Source organism: Notothenia rossii (genome assembly GCF_949606895.1).
Source record: "Notothenia rossii genome assembly, chromosome: 1".
In the NCBI taxonomy this organism is placed as follows: Eukaryota; Metazoa; Chordata; class Actinopteri; order Perciformes; family Nototheniidae; genus Notothenia; species Notothenia rossii.
Window position 1 is genome coordinate 20,500,383 of NC_136912.1, and position 27,994 is coordinate 20,528,376.

Here is a 27,994-nt window from a genome sequence, read left to right on the forward strand (position 1 = left end):
TTATTTTGACTTTAGTTTAACTGTTGAGAAGAATGTTATAGCACAAGCAGACGACTTACAACAATGCTATGTAAATGGTTCATTGAAAAATCGTTTTATATTTTAACCTATTGGGTGGGGAAAATAATAAACATTAAGTTCAAATGCTGCAGTATTCCTGTTTTGCAGTGTTGTCCTTGTTTTTTTTTGTTTTGTCATTAACCTTTGCTTGCCTATGGTGTTTTTTTTAGATAGGAAAGTTTCCCCTTCCTGTTACCCGAATGGTTTAGTCCAGGGGTACGTAAATACAAATGTTAAAGGTCCAAAAAAAAGTTTTTAATAAGACAAAGGTCCGATTATTACGGTCATTCAACATTTAAAAAAATTGCAACAAGATTCTTAACACGAGGTTGCAAAAACAAAAATAATCTGTATGCAGCAGTTTTCATTGTTATTGCGTCTGTGCTTGATCCCTCAGAGTCGCAGAGCTGCACAGTTATGAATAAAGGCAGCCGCACCCTCTTTCATCCAGCATTCCCATCATTGCTTTATAAGTGTCTTGCCCCCTTGTGTGTCCACTGAGGTTCGTCAGGCCCAACACATCTTCAACAAACTCCCCCTTTGCCTCATCATAAAAACTCACAAACACCAGCAACTGAGCATTGTCAGTGGTGCCAGTGGACTCATCCACAGCTAAGGAAATGCACTGTGCATTTTGTATTCCATCACAAAGCTGATTAATCAAATCACCAGCCAGTATGTATGTTCTTCTGGTTGCTGTGGAATCTGAGAGGGGGATTTGCTTTATTTGACCTGTTATTTCCTCTTTTTGTTTGCCTTCAAACATGGTCTCCATCACTTCAGTCATGCATTATTTTATACTTCAGTTATTATCCAGTGGAAAGTCCTTACCTACTGGCCTAGTGGTCACTTTTTTTTGACTGAGCAGTGTAGTTTTACACAGTCTTATTTGACTTTCTCAGGACTTAGAACAGTTTTTGGGGGAAAGACCCCCACAAAGAAAAAACACGTAAGGTCATCATCTTAACAGTTTTGTATGCTCATCCTGTGAACAGAGCATCATGTCTATTACAGCTGAATGCGGCGATTACCATTTTGTTCAGCAAAACGCCTCCAAAGATCCAAAGCTTTAGTGCGTTTTGATTCAATGCTGAGTACAGCCAAACTTGACAGTCTCTTCTCTGTCATTGTAGACCGCAAATAACTCATTCCTTCAGTACTTGGGTCCGAATCAGTCTATGGTCCGAATGCTTCTCGTTTTGCGCCGTACCGTTCAAATGAAATCGCCGCCAATCATATTTCAACGCTCGCGCCATGGGTTGACGTGCGTTACAAGACGTGTGTCTTGTGCTGCATTCACTTGCACTCGGACATTAGAGACGTTCTCTCATAAATGTCTGATGAGCCACAACTTTTCTTTCAAAACAAAGCTGCCAACTGGGGTGGCAGCTGGGGTGGCAAGGCCTATTTTTAGGGTGGCAGTTGCCACGCCATGCCGCCCCGGGGTCCCAGGTAGGTGAAACTAGGCTGCTAGCTACAGTACAGATGCAACTAGATGAGCTGTTAACTCTCGCTCTGACTTATTTTTTTTTAAACACACATTTTTCCCACCCGCATTCCGTGAAGACCCGCCCTACTGTGCCTCTGATTCGCAGACTGTTGGTGGGGGGGAAAAAACGCTGATGGGATGCTGAATGTGATTGGACCAATGCGTTGACAGACACACACAGACACACACAGACAGACAGACAGACAGATAGAGCGCTGTTTGTACACAACGGAGAATTTTGACTCGTTGCGTTGTCTCAAAAATAACACAGATAATACAGATAATACATATGAAAAGTATAATTTCGCTCAGAGTCCAGAGACAGTTGTCGTTCGGTCCGGATCCGGACCGGAGTCCGGACTTTGAGGATGCCTGGTTTAGTCTGTGCTGGCTGTAGACTTCCATACTGTGCACTAGTTTGTGCTAGAGTTGGGGGATGGGTGTTGCCAAGCAACAATCATTGCAGTGTACTTACCCTCAGTCTGTGCGCTGCTAGCTAGGGCTGGTGTTGAAATCACCACGCTGTAGTTAAAAAATGTTTTACCCACAAGATTTGTATAAAGATATGACCTTCAAATATATTATGCAGTTGATGTAAGAAAGAAAAAGTTTTATATAATGCTCTGTCAGGAGTTATGAACAGACTTTTTCTTTTTATAGGTTAAATTGTTTTCTATTCTAGGCTCATGTAGGCAACACATCCTTAATAGTACCATCCCCCCATCCCCCCCCCCCCTCCATTAACAAGATGGACTAGTCCTAAATGATTCCCTCCTAATTTCTTTTGTGTTCCTTCTGGCCTCTCAGCCTGCTTCCACAACCAACAAATACATGGAAGGCCTCAATCCAACACGTACTGCTAAAGGTTGATTTTTTCCCCTCTCTTTTAAAGCATGTTTAACATTTCTGTCTGTCATTTGGAAGTAACTCAATGTTTGTCATTGCATCCTCACTCTTGTTCTGGATTAGATTGTGATACTTACTCAGAGTGCTATGCTAGTCATAGTACATTGAGCTTTGGCTTGTTGTTAAATTTGTATTGTGAGTTGTTTTTTTAACACGAAACATCACTTTCAGTCTTTCTTTGTGTTTCAAGGAGTTTACTGTAAATTAATTCTAATGTAGCTGACAATGGAAAATACATGTTGTTAGCCGCAGCGCTGTGCACGATAGCAGTGTGGCGCATGCTATTCAAACATTGTTTGAACCTGGTTGCACTTGAATCTTTAGGCTCAGGATCTGAAGGTGTTAATTTTAGTCATGCCTGTTCTGTGTACAACATGTGAAGTATGTATTTATAGCAGTGTCAACATATTTGTAGTTGTGTGATATTTCTGTTGGTATGATAATCTCATAAATGTCACACATGTTTAAAGCGTCTTCAGTGCTAACAATCGTTTATATATGGGATTATGTATAAATAAATATCTTCAAAGCCTGTGTTTTTATCGAATCAGTATTCACATATCATTTATAGAGCAAGAGACATTCGTAAAGGTGGATAGGCTGTATAGCGGGATTTTTTTCTGGGGGTTAAAGGAGGACTTGGTTTTGAGCTGTTTCAACTTTAAACATTAAAGATGACTTTAAAACCCTCAATGCCAGTGTATTAGCAATTTCCATCAAGAACTGAGGAAACATGCTGTGGATTACCTCACCGTTGGAAATAAAAAGGGATCCCAGCCAGAGGGATCCTTGGGTTTTTCTTTTTTCTTCCTGCAGTTTAACAGCAAATGTTAGCATAAGCTCGATATATATATACGAGGGTAGATATGCAATATCATATGACATTGTCAGTAAGCTTTGGTCCAAAGTCTTGAAGTAATTTAGGGGATAGTTGACTGACGCGACGTGGTGAGCAGCGGCACGTGTGCCCGGTTTAATAATAATAATACATTGGATTTTATTGCGCTTTACATAAAATAAGTTGGTGCATTTAGTGCACAGCCCCTCCAGGGACTATGTTATATGTTTTCGGTTCAGACAAATTATGTCTAAGTTTCAGAGGACAGGGGAGGCAAAATACATTTGAATGGAAATAGTTTATTTACAGCAGTGTCAGGGTTTCTTATTTTGACTTTAGTTTAACTGTTGAGAAGATTGTTATAGCACAAGCAGACGACTTACAACAATGCTATGTAAATGGTTCATTGAAAAATCGTTTTATATTTTAACCTATTGGGTGGGGAAAATAATAAACATTAAGGTCAAATGCTGCAGTATTCCTGTTTTGCAGTGTTGTCCTTGTTTTTGTTTGTTTTGTCATTAACCTTTGCTTGCCTATGGTGTTTTTTTTCGATAGGAAAGTTTCCCCTTCCTCTTACCCAAATGGTTTAGTCTGTGCTGGCTGTAGACTTCCATACTGTGGACTAGTTTGTGCTAGAGTTGGGGGATGGGTGTTGCCAAGCAACAATCATTGCAGTGTACTTACCCTCAGTCTGTGCGCTGCTAGCTAGGGCTGGTGTTGAAATCACCACGCTGTAGTTAAAAAATGGTTTTACCCACAAGATTTGTATGAAGATATGACCTTCAAATATATTATGCAGTTGATGTAAGAAAGAACAAGTTTTATATAATGCTCTGTCAGGAGTTATGAACAGACTTTTTCTTTTTATAGGTTAAATTGTTTTCTATTCTAGGCTCATGTGGGCAACACATCCTTAATAGTACCATCCCCCCCCCCCCTCCATTAACAAGATGGACTAGTCCTAAATGATTCCCTCCTAATTTCTTTTGTGTTCCTTCTGGCCTCTCAGCCTGCTTCCACAACCAACAAATACATGGAAGGCCTCAATCCCACACGTACTGCTAAAGGTTGATTTTTTCCCCTCTCTTTTAAAGCATGTTTAACATTTCTGTCTGTCATTTGGAAGTAACTCAATGTTTGTCATTGCATCCTCACTCTTGTTCTGGATTAGATTGTGATACTTACTCAGAGTGCTATGCTAGTCATAGTACATTGAGCTTTGGCTTGTTGTTAAATTTGTATTGTGAGTTGTTTTTTTAACACGAAACATCACTTTCAGTCTTTCTTTGTGTTTCAAGGAGTTTACTGTAAATTAATTCTAATGTAGCTGACAATGGAAAATACATGTTGTTAGCCGCAGCGCTGTGCACGATAGCAGTGTGGCGCATGCTATTCAAACATTGTTTGAACCTGGTTGCACTTGAATCTTTAGGCTCAGGATCTGAAGGTGTTAATTTTAGTCATGCCTGTTCTGTGTACAACATGTGAAGTATGTATTTATAGCAGTGTCAACATATTTGTAGTTGTGTGATATTTCTGTTGGTATGATAATCTCATAAATGTCACACATGTTTAAAGCGTCTTCAGTGCTAACAATCGTTTATATATGGGATTATGTATAAATAAATATCTTCAAAGCCTGTGTTTTTATCGAATCAGTATTCACATATCATTTATAGAGCAAGAGACATTCGTAAAGGTGGATAGGCTGTATAGCGGGATTTTTTTCTGGGGGTTAAAGGAGGACTTGGTTTTGAGCTGTTTCAACTTTAAACATTAAAGATGACTTTAAAACCCTCAATGCCAGTGTATTAGCAATTTCCATCAAGAACTGAGGAAACATGCTGTGGATTCCCTCACCGTTGGAAATAAAAAGGGATCCCAGCCAGAGGGATCCTTGGGTTTTTCTTTTTTCTTCCTGCAGTTTAACAGCAAATGTTAGCATAAGCTTGATATATATACGAGGGTAGATATGCAATATCATATGACATTGTCAGTAAGCTTTGGTCCAAAGTCTTGAAGTAATTTAGGGGATAGTTGACTGACGCGACGTGGTGAGCAGCGGCACGTGTGCCCGGTTTAATAATAATAATACATTGGATTTTATTGCGCTTTACATAAAATAAGTTGGTGCATTTAGTGCACAGCCCCTCCAGGGACTATGTTATATGTTTTCGGTTCAGACAAATTATGTCTAAGTTTCAGAGGACAGGGGAGGCAAAATACATTTGAATGGAAATAGTTTATTTACAGCAGTGTCAGGGTTTCTTATTTTGACTTTAGTTTAACTGTTGAGAAGAATGTTATAGCACAAGCAGACGACTTACAACAATGCTATGTAAATGGTTCATTGAAAAATCGTTTTATATTTTAACCTATTGGGTGGGGAAAATAATAAACATTAAGTTCAAATGCTGCAGTATTCCTGTTTTGCAGTGTTGTCCTTGTTTTTTTTTGTTTTGTCATTAACCTTTGCTTGCCTATGGTGTTTTTTTTAGATAGGAAAGTTTCCCCTTCCTCTTACCCGAATGGTTTAGTCTGTGCTGGCTGTAGACTTCCATACTGTGGACTAGTTTGTGCTAGAGTTGGGGGATGGGTGTTGCCAAGCAACAATCATTGCAGTGTACTTACCCTCAGTCTGTGCGCTGCTAGCTAGGGCTGGTGTTGAAATCACCACGCTGTAGTTAAAAAATGTTTTACCCACAAGATTTGTATAAAGATATGACCTTCAAATATATTATGAAGTTGATGTAGGAAAGAAAAAGTTTTATATAATGCTCTGTCAGGAGTTATGAACAGACTTTTTCTTTTTATAGGTTAAATTGTTTTCTATTCTAGGCTCATGTAGGCAACACATCCTTAATAGTCCCATCCCCCCATCCCCCCCCCCCTCCATTAACAAGATGGACTAGTCCTAAATGATTCCCTCCTAATTTCTTTTGTGTTCCTTCTGGCCTCTCAGCCTGCTTCCACAACCAACAAATACATGGAAGGCCTCAATCCCACACGTACTGCTAAAGGTTGATTTTTTTCACTCTCTTTTAAAGCATGTTAAACATTTCTGTCTGTCATTTGGAAGTAACTCAATGTTTGTCATTGCATCCTCACTCTTGTTCTGGATTAGATTGTGATACTTACTCAGAGTGCTATGCTAGTCATAGTACATTGAGCTTTGGCTTGTTGTTAAATTTGTATTGTGAGTTGTTTTTTTAACACGAAACATCACTTTCAGTCTTTCTTTGTGTTTCAAGGAGTTTACTGTAAATTAATTCTAATGTAGCTGACAATGGAAAATACATGTTGTTAGCCGCAGCGCTGTGCACGATAGCAGTGTGGCGCATGCTATTCAAACATTGTTTGAACCTGGTTGCACTTAAATCTTTAGGCTCAGGATCTGAAGGTGTTAATTGTAGTCATGCCTGTTCTGTGTACAACATGTGAAGTATGTATTTATAGCAGTGTCAACATATTTGTAGTTGTGTGATATTTCTGTTGGTATGATAATCTCATAAATGTCACACATGTTTAAAGCGTCTTCAGTGCTAACAATCGTTTATATATGGGATTATGTATAAATAAATATCTTCAAAGCCTGTGTTTTTATCGAATCAGTATTCACATATCATTTATAGAGCAAGAGACATTCGTAAAGGTGGATAGGCTGTATAGCGGGATTTTTTTCTGGGGGTTAAAGGAGGACTTGGTTTTGAGCTGTTTCAACTTTAAACATTAAAGATGACTTTAAAACCCTCAATGCCAGTGTATTAGCAATTTCCATCAAGAACTGAGGAAACATGCTGTGGATTCCCTCACCGTTGGAAATAAAAAGGGATCCCAGCCAGAGGGATCCTTGGGTTTTTCTTTTTTCTTCCTGCAGTTTAACAGCAAATGTTAGCATAAGCTCGATATATATACGAGGGTAGATATGCAATATCATATGACATTGTCAGTAAGCTTTGGTCCAAAGTCTTGAAGTAATTTAGGGGATAGTTGAATGACGCGACGTGGTGAGCAGCGGCACGTGTGCCCGGTTTAATAATAATAATACATTGGATTTTATTGCGCTTTACATAACATAAGTTGGTGCATTTAGTGCACAGCCCCTCCAGGGACTATGTTATATGTTTTCGGTTCAGACAAATTATGTCTAAGTTTCAGAGGACAGGGGAGGCAAAATACATTTGAATGGAAATAGTTTATTTACAGCAGTGTCAGGGTTTCTTATTTTGACTTTAGTTTAACTGTTGAGAAGAGTGTTATAGCACAAGCAGACGACTTACAACAATGCTATGTAAATGGTTCATTGAAAAATCGTTTTATATTTTAACCTATTGGGTGGGGAAAATAATAAACATTAAGGTCAAATGCTGCAGTATTCCTGTTTTGCAGTGTTGTCCTTGTTTTTTTTTGTTTTGTCATTAACCTTTGCTTGCCTATGGTGTTTTTTTTAGATAGGAAAGTTTCCCCTTCCTCTTACCCGAATGGTTTAGTCTGTGCTGGCTGTAGACTTCCATACTGTGGACTAGTTTGTGCTAGAGTTGGGGGATGGGTGTTGCCAAGCAACAATCATTGCAGTGTACTTACCCTCAGTCTGTGCGCTGCTAGCTAGGGCTGGTGTTGAAATCACCACGCTGTAGTTAAAAAATGTTTTACCCACAAGATTTGTAGAAAGATATGACCTTCAAATATATTATGAAGTTGATGTAGGAAAGAAAAAGTTTTATATAATGCTCTGTCAGGAGTTATGAACAGACTTTTTCTCTTTATAGGTTAAATTGTTTTCTATTCTAGGCTCATGTGGGCAACACATCCTTAATAGTACCATCCCCCCACCCCCCCCCCCCCCCCCCTCCATTAACAAGATGGACTAGTCCTAAATGATTCCCTCCTAATTTCTTTTGTGTTCCTTCTGGCCTCTCAGCCTGCTTCCACAACCAACAAATACATGGAAGGCCTCAATCCCACACGTACTGCTAAAGGTTGATTTTTTCCCCTCTCTTTTAAAGCATGTTTAACATTTCTGTCTGTCATTTGGAAGTAACTCAATGTTTGTCATTGCATCCTCACTCTTGTTCTGGATTAGATTGTGATACTTACTCAGAGTGCTATGCTAGTCATAGTACATTGAGCTTTGGCTTGTTGTTAAATTTGTATTGTGAGTTGTTTTTTTAACACGAAACATCACTTTCAGTCTTTCTTTGTGTTTCAAGGAGTTTACTGTAAATTAATTCTAATGTAGCTGACAATGGAAAATACATGTTGTTAGCCGCAGCGCTGTGCACGATAGCAGTGTGGTGCATGCTATTCAAACATTGTTTGAACCTGGTTGCACTTAAATCTTTAGGCTCAGGATCTGAAGGTGTTAATTGTAGTCATGCCTGTTCTGTGTACAACATGTGAAGTATGTATTTATAGCAGTGTCAACATATTTGTAGTTGTGTGATATTTCTGTTGGTATGATAATCTCATAAATGTCACACATGTTTAAAGCGTCTTCAGTGCTAACAATCGTTTATATATGGGATTATGTATAAATAAATATCTTCAAAGCCTGTGTTTTTATCGAATCAGTATTCACATATCATTTATAGAGCAAGAGACATTCGTAAAGGTGGATAGGCTGTATAGCGGGATTTTTTTCTGGGGGTTAAAGGAGGACTTGGTTTTGAGCTGTTTCAACTTTAAACATTAAAGATGACTTTAAAACCCTCAATGCCAGTGTATTAGCAATTTCCATCAAGAACTGAGGAAACATGCTGTGGATTCCCTCACCGTTGGAAATAAAAAGGGATCCCAGCCAGAGGGATCCTTGGGTTTTTCTTTTTTCTTCCTGCAGTTTAACAGCAAATGTTAGCATAAGCTCGATATATATATACGAGGGTAGATATGCAATATCATATGACATTGTCAGTAAGCTTTGGTCAAAAGTCTTGAAGTAATTTAGGGGATAGTTGAATGACGCGACGTGGTGAGCAGCGGCACGTGTGCCCGGTTTAATAATAATAATACATTGGATTTTATTGCGCTTTACATAACATAAGTTGGTGCATTTAGTGCACAGCCCCTCCAGGGACTATGTTATATGTTTTCGGTTCAGACAAATTATGTCTAAGTTTCAGAGGACAGGGGAGGCAAAATACATTTGAATGGAAATAGTTTATTTACAGCAGTGTCAGGGTTTCTTATTTTGACTTTAGTTTAACTGTTGAGAAGAGTGTTATAGCACAAGCAGACGACTTACAACAATGCTATGTAAATGGTTCATTGAAAAATCGTTTTATATTTTAACCTATTGGGTGGGGAAAATAATAAACATTAAGGTCAAATGCTGCAGTATTCCTGTTTTGCAGTGTTGTCCTTGTTTTTTTTTGTTTTGTCATCAACCTTTGCTTGCCTATGGTGTTTTTTTTAGATAGGAAAGTTTCCCCTTCCTCTTACCCGAATGGTTTAGTCTGTGCTGGCTGTAGACTTCCATACTGTGGACTAGTTTGTGCTAGAGTTGGGGGATGGGTGTTGCCAAGCAACAATCATTGCAGTGTACTTACCCTCAGTCTGTGCGCTGCTAGCTAGGGCTGGTGTTGAAATCACCACGCTGTAGTTAAAAAATGTTTTACCCACAAGATTTGTAGAAAGATATGACCTTCAAATATATTATGAAGTTGATGTAGGAAAGAAAAAGTTTTATATAATGCTCTGTCAGGAGTTATGAACAGACTTTTTCTTTTTATAGGTTAAATTGTTTTCTATTCTAGGCTCATGTGGGCAACACATCCTTAATAGTACCATCCCCCCACCCCCCCCCCCCCCCCCCCTCCATTAACAAGATGGACTAGTCCTAAATGAGTCCCTCCTAATTTCTTTTGTGTTCCTTCTGGCCTCTCAGCCTGCTTCCACAACCAAAAAATACATGGAAGGCCTCAATCCCACACGTACTGCTAAAGGTTGATTTTTTCCCCTCTCTTTTAAAGCATGTTTAACATTTCTGTCTGTCATTTGGAAGTAACTCAATGTTTGTCATTGCATCCTCACTCTTGTTCTGGATTAGATTGTGATACTTACTCAGAGTGCTATGCTAGTCATAGTACATTGAGCTTTGGCTTGTTGTTAAATTTGTATTGTGAGTTGTTTTTTTAACACGAAACATCACTTTCAGTCTTTCTTTGTGTTTCAAGGAGTTTACTGTAAATTAATTCTAATGTAGCTGACAATGGAAAATACATGTTGTTAGCCGCAGCGCTGTGCACGATAGCAGTGTGGCGCATGCTATTCAAACATTGTTTGAACCTGGTTGCACTTGAATCTTTAGGCTCAGGATCTGAAGGTGTTAATTTTAGTCATGCCTGTTCTGTGTACAACATGTGAAGTATGTATTTATAGCAGTGTCAACATATTTGTAGTTGTGTGATATTTCTGTTGGTATGATAATCTCATAAATGTCACACATGTTTAAAGCGTCTTCAGTGCTAACAATCGTTTATATATGGGATTATGTATAAATAAATATCTTCAAAGCCTGTGTTTTTATCGAATCAGTATTCACATATCATTTATAGAGCAAGAGACATTCGTAAAGGTGGATAGGCTGTATAGCGGGATTTTTTTCTGGGGGTTAAAGGAGGACTTGGTTTTGAGCTGTTTCAACTTTAAACATTAAAGATGACTTTAAAACCCTCAATGCCAGTGTATTAGCAATTTCCATCAAGAACTGAGGAAACATGCTGTGGATTCCCTCACCGTTGGAAATAAAAAGGGATCCCAGCCAGAGGGATCCTTGGGTTTTTCTTTTTTCTTCCTGCAGTTTAACAGCAAATGTTAGCATAAGCTCGATATATATATACGAGGGTAGATATGCAATATCATATGACATTGTCAGTAAGCTTTGGTCCAAAGTCTTGAAGTAATTTAGGGGATAGTTGAATGACGCGACGTGGTGAGCAGCGGCACGTGTGCCCGGTTTAATAATAATAATACATTGGATTTTATTGCGCTTTACATAACATAAGTTGGTGCATTTAGTGCACAGCCCCTCCAGGGACTATGTTATATGTTTTCGGTTCAGACAAATTATGTCTAAGTTTCAGAGGACAGGGGAGGCAAAATACATTTGAATGGAAATAGTTTATTTACAGCAGTGTCAGGGTTTCTTATTTTGACTTTAGTTTAACTGTTGAGAAGAATGTTATAGCACAAGCAGACGACTTACAACAATGCTATGTAAATGGTTCATTGAAAAATCGTTTTATATTTTAACCTATTGGGTGGGGAAAATAATAAACATTAAGGTCAAATGCTGCAGTATTCCTGTTTTGCAGTGTTGTCCTTGATTTTCTTTTTGTATCATTAACCTTTACTTGCATATGGTGTTTTTTTTAGATAGGAAAGTTTCCCCTTCCTCTTGCCCGAATGGTTTAGTCTGTGCTGGCTGTAGATTTCCGTACTGTGGACTAGTTTGTGCTAGAGTTTGGGGATGGGTGTTGCCAAGTAACAATCATTGCAGTGTACTTACCCTCAGTATGTGCGCTGCTAGCTAGGGCTGGTGTTGAAATCACCACGCTGTAGTTAAAAAATGTTTTACCCACAAGATTTGTATAAAGATATGACCTTCAAATATATTATGAAGTTGATGTAGGAAAGAAAAAGTTTTATATAATGCTCTGTCAGGAGTTATGAACAGACTTTTTCTTTTTATAGGTTAAATTGTTTTCTATTCTAGGCTCATGTAGGCAACACATCCTTAATAGTCCCATCCCCCCAACCCCCCCCATTAACAAGATGGACTAGTCCTAAATGAGTCCCTCCTCATTTCTTTTGTGTTCATTCTGGCCTCTCAGCCTGCTTCCACAACCAACAAATACATGGAAGGCCTCAATCCCACACGTACTGCTAAAGGTTGATTTTTTCCCCTCTCTTTTAAAGCATGTTTAACATTTCTGTCTGTCATTTGGAAGTAACTCAATGTTTGTCATTGCATCCTCACTCTTGTTCTGGATTAGATTGTGATACTTACTCAGAGTGCTATGCTAGTCATAGTACATTGAGCTTTGGCTTGTTGTTAAATTTGTATTGTGAGTTGTTTTTTTAACACGAAACATCACTTTCAGTCTTTCTTTGTGTTTCAAGGAGTTTACTGTAAATTAATTCTAATGTAGCTGACAATGGAAAATACATGTTGTTAGCCGCAGCGCTGTGCACGATAGCAGTGTGGCGCATGCTATTCAAACATTGTTTGAACCTGGTTGCACTTGAATCTTTAGGCTCAGGATCTGAAGATGTTAATTTTAGTCATGCCTGTTCTGTGTACAACATGTGAAGTATGTATTTATAGCAGTGTCAACATACTTGTAGTTGTGTGATATTTCTGTTTGTATGATAATCTCATACATTTCACACATGTTTAAAGCGTCTTCAGTGCTAACAATCGTTTGGTCGGCCAGTCTGGCAACACATAAACTCATTATGGTCCGAGGCTTTTGTCAGCTTTTTGCCAGGATCGGGGCATCTATTAATCATCACAAACAAATTGTAGATTTATACGGGTCAAAGAAGCCACTACACGTAAGAGTCGATAGGAACCATCAAAATGGTGCTCTAATAATTTTTTGCCTGAAGTGGGCTTAATTGCTCTGCTGGTTGACACACAGGGCCAGTTTAGATACGTTTATTAAACTTGCTTGTTGCTTTGTATTTATTCATGCACCGCTGTGTTTCACTCGCATTTAGTTTTATATTTTGGTGATAAATTCCCTTTATTGATTGTAGCATAATGCATTTCCAAACAAAAGTTTTAAAAATTGATTGGCGTCACGTACTAATCAAATGTACCTAGGAATAACTGGTATCAGGGACGCTGCCTCATTAAAAACATAACACCACCTGGATGCTGTTATTGGAAGGCCTACAAGTTTTGGCAAGTTGCACATGTACCGTACAATAAGTGACTTTTACTTTTGAGTTTGTGTTCTATTTTCACATTGTCTTCTGAGAAGCTTTGAATCTGGATGAGGGGTTTCATCTCCATGAACCCATTTTCAACCATTAATGTGATATGATTTTCCCCAAAGAGAAAGGTTTCATCTTCCTCTTCACCTTGTGGTAGGAATGCCAAGTTTGTTTTTAGCTTGGCATTACAGAGGCTTAACTTCCTGCTGCAGGGGTGACTCCCTGGTCCCCCAGTTCTCCAATTGTTTTGATTTTGAGAGACCTGCAACTTTGTGACATACGATTAGCAACTACATGGCTAGTCACCTGGTGTCGAAATAGTGTGTTGCAGACTCAAACTTCTCATACAATAACAAGCACCAATGTTGCATCATGAAGGAAAGTAGTTGTTGTAACCCAGAGAGACAATGGACATCTCTCATTGTCACCCGATTCCTCCAGCGTCACATGACAAAAAAATCTTCTCATGTATGGCATCACATATTCAGACATAACATTTGACACATTAGTGAACAAAAAGGTTGTCTGGGCTGGGAATACAATTTGGAAATGAATATTCCTATGTGGTTATCATGCTGTCTGGAGTGTTAAAGCACGAGTGGGGATCTGTGTGCATCTATGCTGTTTAGGTTAATTGAGTAGGCATTTTTATTTTTAAGACTTTTAGACATAACTTGAGTTGCGCAGTTAATGCCACACCCAGCCTGTGCATATACTGATCCCATCGCATAATGGTTGTCTTCTGCATTACTCAAGGGTCTCCGAGGGTCAGCAGTGCACTCACTTACATAGCTGCAGAAAGCTTTCTATAAGCTTGACATAAGAATGCGTGCTATTGCTTGGAATGCTGCTTTTGTAGATACTGTACATATAATCTATACCATTAAACAGGACTCAAACATAACTGCCTATATATAAGAAAGGTCGCAAAGTGCAACTAAAAGGTCTGAGGATTAGCTATAGCATTTTTCTACAGAGCTGAATAAAGAGATAAATATCACTCTCTAATCATTTTTAACTTTGGCTTTTATATCTATTTGTTTAATTAAATATAATTTATACTACATATACATTGCATTGTCAACATTCTTAAGCATCTGGCTTTATAGAAAATGTAATTAATCGAGGTTGTGCTGCAACCTGATGACTGACAGAGAATCCAGTTCAGCTAGCTTCTGAGAGCTCAGTCTGGCAGCAAACAGCAGAGCTGACGGCCATTTTGAGTTACTGCACTGAAACCAGGCGCAGCAAATGAGGCCGTAGGAAGGGGGAGGGGGAACTGTGCACTGCGCAGTGTGCAATAACATGGGAATGTTATATGTACCAGTAATCGTGCTCACAACTTGCAACGCTCTTTATTTATTGATTAATATCTGATAATGCTACCTTTTTGCATGCTGCTTTCCTAGGTCAAGTTGAATGCAACTTTGCAGAAATATCTTCTCACTAGTTTTAAAATCAGGGATTGTTATCAATGCAGGAATCATGGTAGCTGGTATGAAAGCAGAGAAGGAGATATGTGTATGCGCAAGCAACTTCAGAGTGCTGCTGAGTTTTACTGTGTAAAGTCAGTCCAGATCAGTCTCCTGAGTGAAGTTGTATTTTCTTTATGCACGTGACAATCTGCCAAATTGCAAAAATAGTACACATATCTAATTCAAACATGTTGGAGATCGAGGCCTTCAGATGGCTCTGTTAGCAATGCGGTAACAGTAAAGCGAACACACTTTACGGTGTGAAGCGGAAGCAGCTCTGACCAGATAAGATTTGAGCGGTTATGTTAATGATAAGCGGCTTTGTTTTCTGTTCCTTGGCTTATACCAACAGACAGATTTAACTAGTATCTAGAATATGTCTGCTTTTTGTTGTTAACGCTGATTGCTGTGGACCAACTGCGGCTTGGGAAAACCTCTCCTGCAGTTTGAGGCCTCGTACTGTCCGTTCTGTCTGGAATCTTTTTCTTCTTCACCTTTTTGTGTGATTGGTTAACGTGTCACGTCTTAAATTGGGATCCCTTTACCTGCTCTTTGGCTTGGAAAAATAGCTTAATCACTTTGTAAAGATGTTTTGGCAACATTCTCAGAAAATACCTAATCGTTCGATATATACTTGTCTTTTGTGACTAGATGGGTGGTCAGTTCATTCTAAATAAATAAAACAGTGAGGTTTGCTGAAATGTAAAGTAACCCTCAAATACATTCATCTCCTTTTTTGAAGTCTTTTAAGGGCTCAGTTACATTTCCTATTTTGAATAGTTACGGTACATAAACTGTACTAAAAAAATCTCTCTTTTTTTCTTTCAGGTTTTCGAAGAATTTGGTGGTAAACCCAAGAGCAAGAACCTTTCGGGTTGAAGGTGAGTTACTGACAGATTATTTCAATAATTTCTGCTGCCTTGTTTTTTATATCACAGCAACTCCATTTCACTACTCAGTGTAAATTGTCTTTTTAACTTTTCATTTTCTCCCGGAGCACACATATTCATCATCATTTTGTCTGACTCTCATAAAATCTAATTTTAATCATCACATTCATATGTGCATATGAGATGAATATATATTGAATAAACATGTATACAATCTCACAACTAGCCTCAACACTACAATGTGAGAAACATTCAAATATATGTACGGAAAATCCTCCTGAATTTGCATAACCTCTTAACTGCTGCCGACACAGCCTCTAAACGCCTGTTCCGATTGGCTGAAGATTGAACCAATAGGAACGTGGGGGGATGGGAGGCAGATTTGGGTTGCTGCTTTTAACTTCAATGTAATTTCTAGTCTCTGAATCAGGGGCTTAGGTAAACATGAAATCAACCGGTTAATCAAAAGAAATTAAGAAAAAATTAATTGAAGAGATCAGTTAAAGCTTTAATCACTTACATTAAAAAGCCTTTCTTGCTTAGTGACCTGCACCTTAACTGCACCCCCCCATAGCACAGATATACCAAAAGGTGTTCACACAGGAAGGTGCTGTCTAAATGTGTCACATTTTAGTAAAGAAACAGACTGTCGGGAACAGACCAGTTTTGGAATCATATCTTGGTGACAGGAGAACCTTCTAGAAAAGAACAAACAATAAAGCCAAAGGGCTCCACAGAGACCTCTAGTGTTTGCTCTGAAGCTCCGCAGCCATTTCTCCCCTATGCAGTGCGTTAAGTCCAGGGCAGGTTCATAAGCGATAGACACTATGCTGCTTCCTATTGCAGCTAGCAATAGGGGTTTAATCTCTCCTTTCACTCCACAGGCAGCAATGGAACTTGTTGTGACCGAGGAGAAGAAGAAGATATTCCGTGCTAGGAAAACTATGAAGATCAGTGACCGACAGCAACTGGAGACCCTTCACAGCACTTTGTTGACAGCAGCTGCGGGGATGTCCGAAACTGCTTCGCCACCTCTAATGAATGGCACGCACAAGGAGGATGGACAAAAAGCAGGGTCCAAAGAGCCAAGCAACGCCTCGGACTCAGGCTCCCCTCTAGTTGCATCCCCTGCTTCTCCGTCTACTTTCCTTTCCCTAAATCTGTCTCCTTCCCCTTCCTCTTCACAAAGTTCAAAGGCTAAGGATGAGACTTGTAGTCCTTCCACATCTCCATTCCACTCCTTGAACTTAGAACTCAAAAAGATTGAGGAGGAAAAGCCCAAGAAAGGTTCGTCTTTGTCCTCATCAAAGGAATCCGTTCCAGTATCCTCAGCAGAATCTAAGGAAAACAAGGAAAAAGAATCTGAGGTGACACCGGCCCTGGAAAAGGAAGAGGTAAATGCTTACGTTTTTTCCCCGACATTGTCTCATAGGGATTTATTCAAGATTTTTTTCAGACAACCTACGTTAATGTTGAGGTGTGGATAGATAGAGAATCCAAAAACCTTCTAAGTAAGTAACCAATGGTTTATTTTGTTCTTCGCCAGGATGACAAAACTACAACAAAGGACCCCGCTAAGGATTTGCAAAAGGATTCGGTTGAAGGTTTGGCTCCATGTTTGCCCCCTCCAGGATCTAACTGCGCAGAACCAATGGATACAGACACTACAAAGGCCAAGGACACTGAGGCGCCCACAACCAAAACGAAGGTTGAAAAGCCTTCTTGCCCCAAAACTACCACTTCTGATTCCCCAAATACTCCTCCTTCCTCATCTCAACCAGCTTCCTCTTCCAACAATATAAAACAAGAGAAGGATGTCAAAAAGGATGATGGGAAAAAAGTAAAGATTGAAAAGGAGGATGGGAAAAAAGGAAAGGTTGATAAGGAGAATGGGAAAAAAGAGAATGGGAAAAATGTAAAGGGTGAAAAGGATGCTGCTAAGAAAGGATCAATGAATGAGGAAAAGATGGATGTGGATATAATGAAAGTAGAGACCAAAAAGGAAAAAGCTGATGTTGGAAAAACCAAAAAAACTTCTCGACCATCTTCCACTCCACCATCTAATACAGGTATGAGAGAGTGAATTGCAACAATCTTCCTGATAGCTTCAAGATAGTTTCTCTACATTGATACAGGGTATGAACCACAAGCAGTTATATTAGACATGTCATTTAATATTGTATAAATGCAGACCTTGTACCATTGTAGACTTGGAATGTAAAGCAATGGAAAGGCTTTCTGTTAAATATGTTTTGTCTACAATCCGAAGCCTGGATATATGTTCGTGTTGTTTTAGAAATAAGTTTTGCATATGGGTGACTGAGACATCCTTAAAGCAAATCAATATAAAGTATTTAGGGAAATTAAAAGCTCACATAGAATAACAGATCTCTTTTTCCTTTATTTCCCAAAGTGCAAGAGGAAAAGGGCTCCACCTCCGGACTGAAGCGCACTTTATCAGAGGGATCTCAAAATGATGTAGAAGCCGTGAAACGTGAGGGGAAGAGACCCAAAGTGGAGCGTGAGGAGTTGGAGGCACAACTGGAATTAAAATTCACTACAAAGGCTGGCAGTCACGATAAACTTGAAAAGGTTTGCACCTACCCTGACAAACATCATGTTTTCTCTTCAGTCTAAGTGAACTTTCCTTGGAAACCAATGGATACATCTTTACTTAATTGTGCCTTTTAACCCCTTCCTCTAATATTGTTTTCCAGATTGTGCAGCATCTCGTAGAAGAGCGGTTGAAGGCCTTGGAGCAGAGCCTTTATGATAAACATTTCCATGAGCTGAAGGAAAGAGTCGACAAGATTGACTGTGCCACTAAACACCAGACCGCCATTAACACACTCCAAGTAAGTAGACTGTAACATTGTTAAGTAAACCTACATTTAAACACAGTAGTGTAAGATGCTCTTTTGCTGGTTAGTGCTATGTAGTTAAGTGCCTTCCTCTCTACTGTTTGTTTAGGCCAAGATAAACCGACTAACGAAAAAGTTTGGTGAGGCCAATCAGGCGTCAGAGAACAAAAGGAAACAGGAGGTAAGACATATTTTTCTTTTGTTGCACGCTAAACACTCCTACACACCAGGGTTTCCGTTAGCCGGTAATTACCGTTTTTTAGCTGATAAAATTGATTAAAAACCGGTAAATTCAAAACCTGCCGGTCAAAATGTCCGGTAATAATTAGGGATGCTCCGATCGATTGGCCGCCGACCATTATCGGCCGATATTGACTCTTAATAGTTTGATCGGTGCTCTCTATGAAGGCCGATCAGGAGAGCTGGATCTGATCGATATGGACATAAGCGCGAGTGAAGTATAACCGGACGCGAGAGAGAGAGAGATCAGCTGCTGAGTCTGACGGAGACACACAGCTCTGCATGATCACCTGAAGCCCCGCCTACTGTTTAGCGAGCTGCATGAGAGGGCTGTCTGGAGAGAGGGAGGGAGAGAGAGGGGAAAAGAGAGGATCCGTTTCTCCCGTGTTATTATTCAAAGTTAATGTAAACTTTTGAATAATATACTTCATCTACTACAAGTAGTTTGTTTGAATGTAATAATTATGTTGTTTGTTGTTTGTGGAATCATTTATTGAAGAATGAATCTGAATTTTTCGATCTGTTACGATTATAAACTGAAGCAATATAAAAAAGAGCCCCATTAACTGAGTTTTAAACATCAGCATATCCGGTCATGTCCGGTAATGTCCGGTAATTACCTGCTAACGGAAACTCTGCTACACAATTCTTATTATTATTATTGAAACATGACCGGTAAGTTTCAAATTTGTCTGGTATAATAAATTATTTCCAGACATTTGACCGTCAAGAAAAAATCCTAGCGGAAACCCTGCTACACACCTAGTATTCCAGTGTTTGTTTCTGATATATATCTAACACTGTCTGATTTCCACAGGCGCTAGCTGCTGTATCTGCTGCTGTATCTGTTGCTGTATCTGCTGCTGCCGCTTCTGCTGCTGCTGCTACTGCTGCTGCTGCTGCCAAGACTGTGACTGTTGCAAACAGCTCTCAAACTCAACGGTAAGTGTCTGCATGACCTCCATGTCCTTGTCTGGGATTTATTTGGTATTGCCAGACCATTTCAACCTCTGACTAAACATTTCAAATCAAAACATTTATTAACATTCTCAACATAAATGCATTAAACATGCTATATTTGAATCATACAGCAATACTTGCTGTTTGGTTTTTGTCAGTGAATATCATTTGGTCTTTGTATGAACGTGACAATACCGGACTGAAGCCAGTACTACACATGGAGACGTTCACAGCATGTATAGATGATATTGTCCGGGGTAGCTATCTGTAATCACAGATACAGAATAAAGATATCTTCCAAATACCGTTTTGGAAACCAAGATTCCATGCCCCTTGTTCGGTTTGTCTGGATCAGCTTTATAAAACTCTTCCAAATAGTTCTTAAGACTTGTTTTGGAATAAACAAACACACATGACAGTCTGTGTGTTGCACCTGCACAGTAACCCCACCTGGGTCCAGGTCCTGAGTCTTGTGACGTTCTACAATGTGAAGCCTAAGCGTTTCCTCAGGCCGTGCAGAGTGTAGTTAAAACTGCACCTCTCCTCCCAACAGCGTGCTCCAGCAGAAAGTAGAGCTGCAGCCTGAGGGGCCCAGAGAGGAAGTGGCGCCCTCTGGTGGAGAGCTACCTGTTCTGTCTATCAAGAAGGAGAAAGAAGAACAGGAAACAGAGGAGAAACATGACAATAAAGATACATCAAATAATGTCGATATGGCAAATGAACTGGCGGAATTAAGTGAAGGAAAATGCACGGCAGACATTGAACTCCGCTCAATCACGCCCCACATGGAGTCCGTGCTGTACCACTACTGCCAGAGAAGCTCAGGGAAACCCAGACATGACCGCTACGCATCCTATATTTTCCGCTATCTAGTCACATATGAAATCTACTGTGACTGGCTCTTGAAGGTCAATTATATAGGTTCAAATGGCAAGGACGCATTGCCTGTGAATCTAAGGAGGGCGATGAGGATGTACGTCGACCGTCGGTTCCCCATACTGACTTATTACCAGTGGCGAGACATTCAAAACGTTATCAATGAAGTACTGCGAGTTAAGAAAAAAGCGGATTTTTTTCGAGTATGTGTTGCAAGATAATTCGTTCATTCTGTCAACGTTCTTTAATGTAATTAAAGTATGTAATAAAAATACATGTCAGCACAATGCCACATTCAGTCCATTGTCCTTTTGTAAATAGCTCTAAGCATGAGTGATCTTTCTAAACAGGCCAGTTCGTACCTCCATGGAGCTCAAGCAGATCCAAACAACTACTTCGCCCTCAACAGGTGGTGAGTAGCAGATCTTTTTTATACTTGATGTTGTATTGCCTTTGTCGCCAAACACAGTGCACATGTGCCTTCATCAACATTAACACGGTCGCTGAATCAATTTGACCTACGCTGCCCTTCTGCTTTAAAGACTTACGAGCAAATTCATTCAAAGTTGGTGTGAAAACGTCGTACGGAGCTGAGTGCCACATACAGGCTTAGAAAGTGAGAAAGAATTGACAAACTCATTGTTGGTTTTGGTCTGGGATTTATTGACAATAATAGTAATGGAACATTTACAGACTCATTCTTTAAGTGTCCTGTCAGCTTGTAATTTGAATTTGACGGCCGTGGATGCGTACCTGTCTTTTGTCCATGAGATGCCAGGATAGGTCTTCACTTCAATGCGTGCTGCTCACAATAAAAAATGTATGGATATTTTTGATAACTGATCCATTTCTGGTTACTGCACCCTTAAGTTGACTCTTAAGCCCCGGCCACACGAGGACGATAACGGTCGTATCTGCTACAGTTCACTATCAGATAGACGGTTCAGCCACACATGGCCGACATGGAAACGCAGATAACGGGTCCCAAGATGGGTAGATCTGCAAACGAACCGCTCTGGGGGGGCAAACGGCTCCGTGTTTATGCCTATACGATAATTTCCTGCTGCGTGTGGACGGAATACTTTTTTGATTACGATTGCGGTCTGTTTGCGTTATCGTCCTCGTGTGGCTTTAGTAAAAAGGAGCAGGCCTGTCACAATAACTTAAAAAAGAATAGAGAAAAATATATTTTCCTAATTTTTTGACAATGTCACTGGTATACATGGCATAATAATGCATGTAAACCTTAAATATAACATTTCTTAAGAATTTTTTGGATGTATATTTTTCTCTTATAAATCTTATTTTTATGTCAAATGGAATGCATTTAAACACAACGAGCAATATCAAGGTCAGCAAACATTCAAGGTCGTGTCCATATATCGTAAGATTTGTTTACAGCCTATAAGCACAAAATACAGTTCATTTGAAATCCTCAGTTTCACTTCATTTGACTTTCCAAAAAACTTTTACTTTTTCCTATTTACAGCAAATCCATTCCTGCTTGCTTCCACCACAGGTCTGATCCATACGCCCACCTCCACTGCCATGGTTTCACAGGCTCCCATCCTCCAGCTGATCACCACCACCTCTAATGCTGGCTCCACCCTGACCGGTGGCATCACCACCCAGAGTTCCACCGGCACGCTGCTGAAGACGCCCAGCGGGAGCAGCATGATGGCAGCGGGCCAGCCGCTCCTCATCCAGCTGCCTTTATCAATGACCAACGGCCAGGGAGGAATGCTCGTCAACATCCCTGTCTCCTCTCTGTCTGCAGCCACGTCCCACAGCAAGGCCAAAACCACGACTACCACCACCACTTTTATACTCAAGCCTGCTTCCGCTATTACCACTTCCTCGGCCTCTGGTCCCACTGTCGCTACCGTCCCCTCATTCCAGGCCTCCACTGGCATGGTGTCCCCCACCCAGATCTCTATCGCCCGGGCTGTGTTCCAGGGTGGTGCTGGGGGAATAACCACACCCAATGCAGGGGTATCTGTGACCACAGCCAGGGCCCCGGCTCAGTCTGTGTCTGTAGCGGGAGCCATGTCTTCAGCCTCTTCACCGGCAGCTTCTGCGCCCGCTGCTACAGGATCCACCGCTCCAGGACCCTCACAAGGGACGTCCCTCACATCAAAGACAGGTAGGGTGGCACTTTGATTAAAAAGGCTGTTGTCTTTCAAAAGTGTATATTGTGTCTCTGCGGCAATCTGCAACTTGTAAAACTCAGGCTGTCAAGCCATTAGGCCAGTCCCAAAAACGATGCAACTTGACATTAGCCATCGAAGTGATGTCTCTATAATACTTACAATTATTAACCATTAACAAAGTGTAACAAATATCTGGTCCAAATATCTGTGTTATCTGTTTTAAGATGTTTTACAAGTGATTTCTCAAAGGTTTACAAATATTTTCGTTACTAACAAATACTTAATATACTTTATACAATGTTATAATGTTTGTAACGGTAAATCATAGCCCTAATAATTAGTAATATTACCATTTGATCTATTACTGTTATTCAAAGTTTGATTGACTAGCAATAAACCCTTTGGTTATTCTAAAGAGTTACCAGACATGTATGTGTATTGTTACCTTGTCATCTCAACAGTAACTTGTGTTGCCTGATCCATTGTCTTTATCCTGGCAAAGTATCAGTAAAGTATTTAGTATTAGTAAAGTTGTTTGTCGATTTTTGGGTCTCAACATTTATCCCTTTTATTTGATTTCAGACAACCAGGCTACCGTTTTTACTCCGTCCAAAGCAGCTGCTCCAAGTTCGCGACCAAAAGGCTCCGTCATCGACCTCACTGAGGACGATGATGATGTACAAGGTCAGTCACCTCTTAACCCCCATACACAAAATAGATTTTTATTTTAGGATCGGTATACCTTAACACGCACTGTTCCGAAAAGCAGGCTTTAGTTATTAATGTAATTTAATTACGTTGTTCTCCTTGTTGTCCAGTGACCGGAGTGAAGAACGCCACAGCTGCAGCTCCCTCACCCACCCAACGTCCGAATCCCGTCCTCAGCACCCCTTCCAGTAAGACCCCATTATTATATCATATAATCAAGACATGAAAGGATCACTTTGTACATACATGTGATACCATAAACCAGTGCTTCCTCCTCTCTATGGGGCACCATTATGATTTTTAAGAAATATAATTACATTTATTTACACACATAAATACTATGCGTTTTACATCTGTAAACTCTGTCCTCAGGTGCAGGAGCGAGATCGTCCCCGCAGAGCAATCCTCAGCTGACGGTCCACCATCGCCCCCCACTGGTGAGGATCTATATCTGCACATTACACATTTTGCACAAATGTGTTTTGTAGCTTATACGTTTTGTTCTGTATATTGTTAATTGCATATAAATTCAAACGTATTGATACATCTGTGGATCCTATCCTTAAAGGCTGCCTAGTAAGGCTACCAGTTGATCTTGCAGTATAAAAGCTTTGTTGCCAGCTGTTAAGTAGTTGAGAAATTATTTTTCTCAGCTGAAACCTCAGATCACGTCTATCTGGGTCAGATTGATCCCTATAAACGGATGATTATTAAAACCATTTATGTTTCTCATGCAGATAACAATTTGATTGACTTTGGTTATTTATTACATGAATATAAAGTAATGAAACCGCCAGATTGGGTCAATGTATGTATCTCATGTAATATGTACAAATTAAACTATAGTACAGTCGAATCAAACATAATTAATGTAGTTTAGTGCAATTATAAGCTGTTGCCTGAAACCATATTGCACTCTCCATTGTATTGTTACATTTTTAGCCGACATTATCATATTTAGCCCATTTTGCTCAAGGAACAACTCATGACACTAGTTTTGTCTTTTTTAGGACTCTCCTCTGAAATCCCGCGCTGTAACCACTACTACGCCGACACGGGGCTCTATTGTGGTGCTGCCCCCGCTCCCCGCTGCACCTGCACTGGCACGCTTACCCCCCGAGGCGGAGCGCTCCTCTCCTCCGCAGCAGCCTCAGCTGAAGCTGGTGCCCAGCCAGACCGGCATAGTGCTGTCCTGGTGTGTGTCGGAAACGGATCGGACCTGTGCGGCTGTGGACAGCTATCACCTCTATGCCTTCCATCAAGACAACTCCAACAGTGGTACAGCGCAGCAGCACTGGAAGAAGATTGGGGAGGTGAAGGCCCTCCCGCTGCCCATGGCCTGTACGCTGACCCAGTTCCAGTCCGGCTCCACGTATCATTTCGCTGTTCGAGCCAAAGACATTTGCGGGCGCTTCGGCTCCTTCTGTGAACCTCAGTGCACAAATGTCATCAATTCCAACTCTGGCTGAACAGTGAAGGAATGGAAAAAAAATTCTTTATGACTTCCTTAACGTCATTTTGTGTTAAGAACTCAAATAATGTGCGTGGAACTCTTACAGTATCTGTAAATACTTCTCTACATAACAATGGGACTTCTGACTGAGTTTGAGGATTGAAGCAGCAAACTGTTGGTTTTGTTTGGTTCATGTATGAATTGTATTTTATGTTACTGTTGTATATAATTGAATTACTTTACCTCTCCACCGGGTCAGATATTTATGTTGTTATCCCCTGTTACTCTGATCCGGATGTCTTCTGCTTGAGTTGAGAAGAGGTGAAAGGATTATCCTTGTAAATTGCACAGAACTGTATACATGTGCGGTAGAAACTGAATGATCATTTTTTTAAGTTTTGTCTGGCAACCAGACTTTGAAAAACACAATAAAATGTTTTATTAAAGTCTTGGCTTATTAATTTAATGACGAATCCCATTATCTGTTTTGAGGTTCATAGCTCTATCGCCAATAACAATACCAATCTACCACATTGAATGCAGAGAAATTGGCACTCTGGTAACAGGATACAGATATGTTGGTGAACAAAAGTAATTTGTTGACATTTACATATCCAAATGATTAAAAGTATTTGTATTCCCAATGCATTGTGATGCAGATAATTGGGCTGATTCTAAACCATCTCACGGCTGCTCAGTGGAAACATATTTATTATATGTTGGCTAGTTTGTAAAGTCTCAGATCTGCTCCTTGACTGTATCAAAAGACTCAGTAAGAAAACTGACTACTAATGGTTTCTGACTCAAAGGTGTTCATAAAAGGGCTTTCTCGTCAATACTGTGATCTTCTTTCCCATTAGTATCTTCATTTTTAATGTCTGTACATATATCCTCTGTCTCTCAAAGGATCACATAAGTTCTCATAAGATAAGTTGTCACATTTTCAGGGGAAGACAACAGTATTCAGGAGTTGTGTTTACATCCTGCATTTCCTCCACAGTGGTCTGTTTCCACATTGCCTCAATTTTAGTATTTAAGAATTTTATTTGCCAACAAATGCAACCTACTCTAATTCTGATCTACTACTACTGGTACAACTGATCTCATAAATGTGCCTTTCAGTTGTTTTATTCTAGATCTAATTATTTAGCAGGTTCAAATAAAACACAAAATAATAATATTTTATTAATATTTGTTTAATGTTTTGTAATTATATTAAATTGGTAGGCTATAATAACAATACTTTTAAGATAAAAATTACATTGAATTATAAACTGACCAATTAAATCTCATGATTGCTGTGAGCTTAAAGCTATCGTATGCTAAGCTTGTATATCTGATAACTCGCAAAAATGTGGCTTAAAACTGGAGCTTCTGGTAACCAACCACAAAACTGACACATATGCAAAGTAGAAATGTCACATGTTTTAGTAACGGCAGAAATCTTACTTCTACCTTAATTCTAAAAGATACGTTTGTTATTTTTATTATTTACAGATAGACTCCAAAAGGGACTTGAGCACCTGCCCTTTTGAAGTTCCAAGCCAATTGCAGGGCTTGACATTAACTTTTTGAGCCACTTGTCCTTCGGACAAGTGGCTCAGCCATTTTACTTGTCCGAAGGCTAAACCCACTTGTCCGAAATTTACTTGTGAAAATAAAAGCCTATTTAAAAAAAAAATGAATAAAACCGACAAGAGATTTGGACAATTAATATGATTTAATAACTTAATCAGGCACATTTTATAACATAAACAGTCTGGCATAAAACGCCATTCGATTGCATACCCAAAGTAATTAGCTATTTATAATACTTTATACTTATAGCACATGCATAAGATGGTCTCTTTTGAAAGGTAACATTCTGAAGTTTCACTTTGGGTGCTAATAAAAAATATCATGCTATGTAATCATGTTAAACATTTATGTTTAAAAATATCACTTTGAGTGCTAATGTAAAAGAGAAACAGGTTTGAAAACACTGAAATAAAATAGTTGCTCCTTACTTTTGTGTTCTGAGAGGTAGGAGCTGGAAAACATAACGGTTCCATAGCCTGAAAACTTAATCATACAGGTCCAAAGTCTATAAAAATCCCATGGAAAATGTGTGTATTTTGTAATGTGTGTACCGCAATAATTCCAAAATGGCCTTCCGCTGCCATTCATTCAGAACGATTGAAAGGCGGCAAATTTCGGCTGCCTCCAAATGAGTTTACAAAACGAAATGAAAAATAAACGTTCTTCAAAAATGTATTGGTTGCACGGCAAAAAATGTTAGACAACGTTTGTCAACTGTGAACGTCAGTCAGGATAACTAGCTAGACTACACAGTTCAGTTTATTTCGAATCTCATCATCTTCACACATCAGATAAATAGTCAATTATCTAACGTTAGCAAAAATAAAAGTTGTCACTTACGTGTCTGCAATGTCGGGCAAACTGCGGCAGGTTGAGCAGTACATCATATTCGCTTCTTCGGTGTACCGGAGCCAAGGAAACTTCTCGGTCCATGATGGAAGGAAGTTTCTTTTGCGTTTTGTTTCATAATCTAATTTGGAGGCAGCCGATTTTTCAGGATCTCGCCTAGGTCGCTTTCCTGGGGCTTGGTTCGCTTTTGGCGCCTGCAGCCAGGACATCTTGAACTCATTACTCACTGACTGGATATCGAGGATAGATGAGTCGCGAGCGTGACAGCGCATACACACCAGCCGCGCAAGCAGGCACTCGCGGGTTCGTGTTCACACCAATTTCCCGCGGGTCAAATATTTCTACCAATCACTGCAGTCATAATATTGACGTACAGGTACGGAGATTGCGACACTGCGAGACAGGCATTTCAGATGGAATAACGTTACTATTTCGTTTGGGTGATTCTCCCCCCCCCCCCCCCCCCCAAAAAATGCACTTGTCCGTTCGGACAAGTTAAACTGTATTATGCTTGTCCGACCATTTTTTTTACTTGTCCCGGACAATCGGACAAGCCTTAATGTCAAGCCCTGAATTGTAAAACAGAGTTTTCAACACAGAAGTGCTTTACTGCTACTCAACGGTTATGCAAATCCAATAAAACAGAGGGTTACGTATTGTAACCAGTGTTGGTACGCGTTACAAAAGTAACAGAGTTACAGTAATATCTAACTTTTTGC

The 27,994-nt window shown here is 39.8% G+C and overlaps 1 protein-coding gene across 2 annotated transcripts; it reads left to right on the forward strand.

Annotated features, from left to right (window-relative positions):
* Positions 1-12,121: 12,121 nt before the first annotated feature.
* LOC307036834 (activating transcription factor 7-interacting protein 1-like) lies at positions 12,122-25,294 on the forward strand. Of its 2 annotated transcripts, none has more exons than XM_079677450.1 (14): positions 12,122-12,185; positions 15,539-15,591; positions 16,485-16,994; positions 17,147-17,669; positions 18,014-18,192; positions 18,318-18,455; positions 18,571-18,642; positions 19,519-19,643; positions 20,888-20,949; positions 22,027-22,680; positions 23,270-23,371; positions 23,506-23,583; positions 23,768-23,832; positions 24,406-25,294. In XM_079677450.1, the coding sequence occupies exons 3-14, from the start codon at positions 16,491-16,493 to the stop codon at positions 24,862-24,864; spliced, it is 2,961 nt and encodes a 986-aa protein (XP_079533576.1). In that variant the 5' UTR covers positions 12,122-12,185; positions 15,539-15,591; positions 16,485-16,490; the 3' UTR covers positions 24,865-25,294. The 2 variants fall into 2 exon arrangements, with proteins under 2 accessions (XP_079533576.1, XP_079533577.1); XM_079677451.1 differs by having other exon boundaries at positions 22,057-22,680.
* Positions 25,295-27,994: the final 2,700 nt, after the last annotated feature.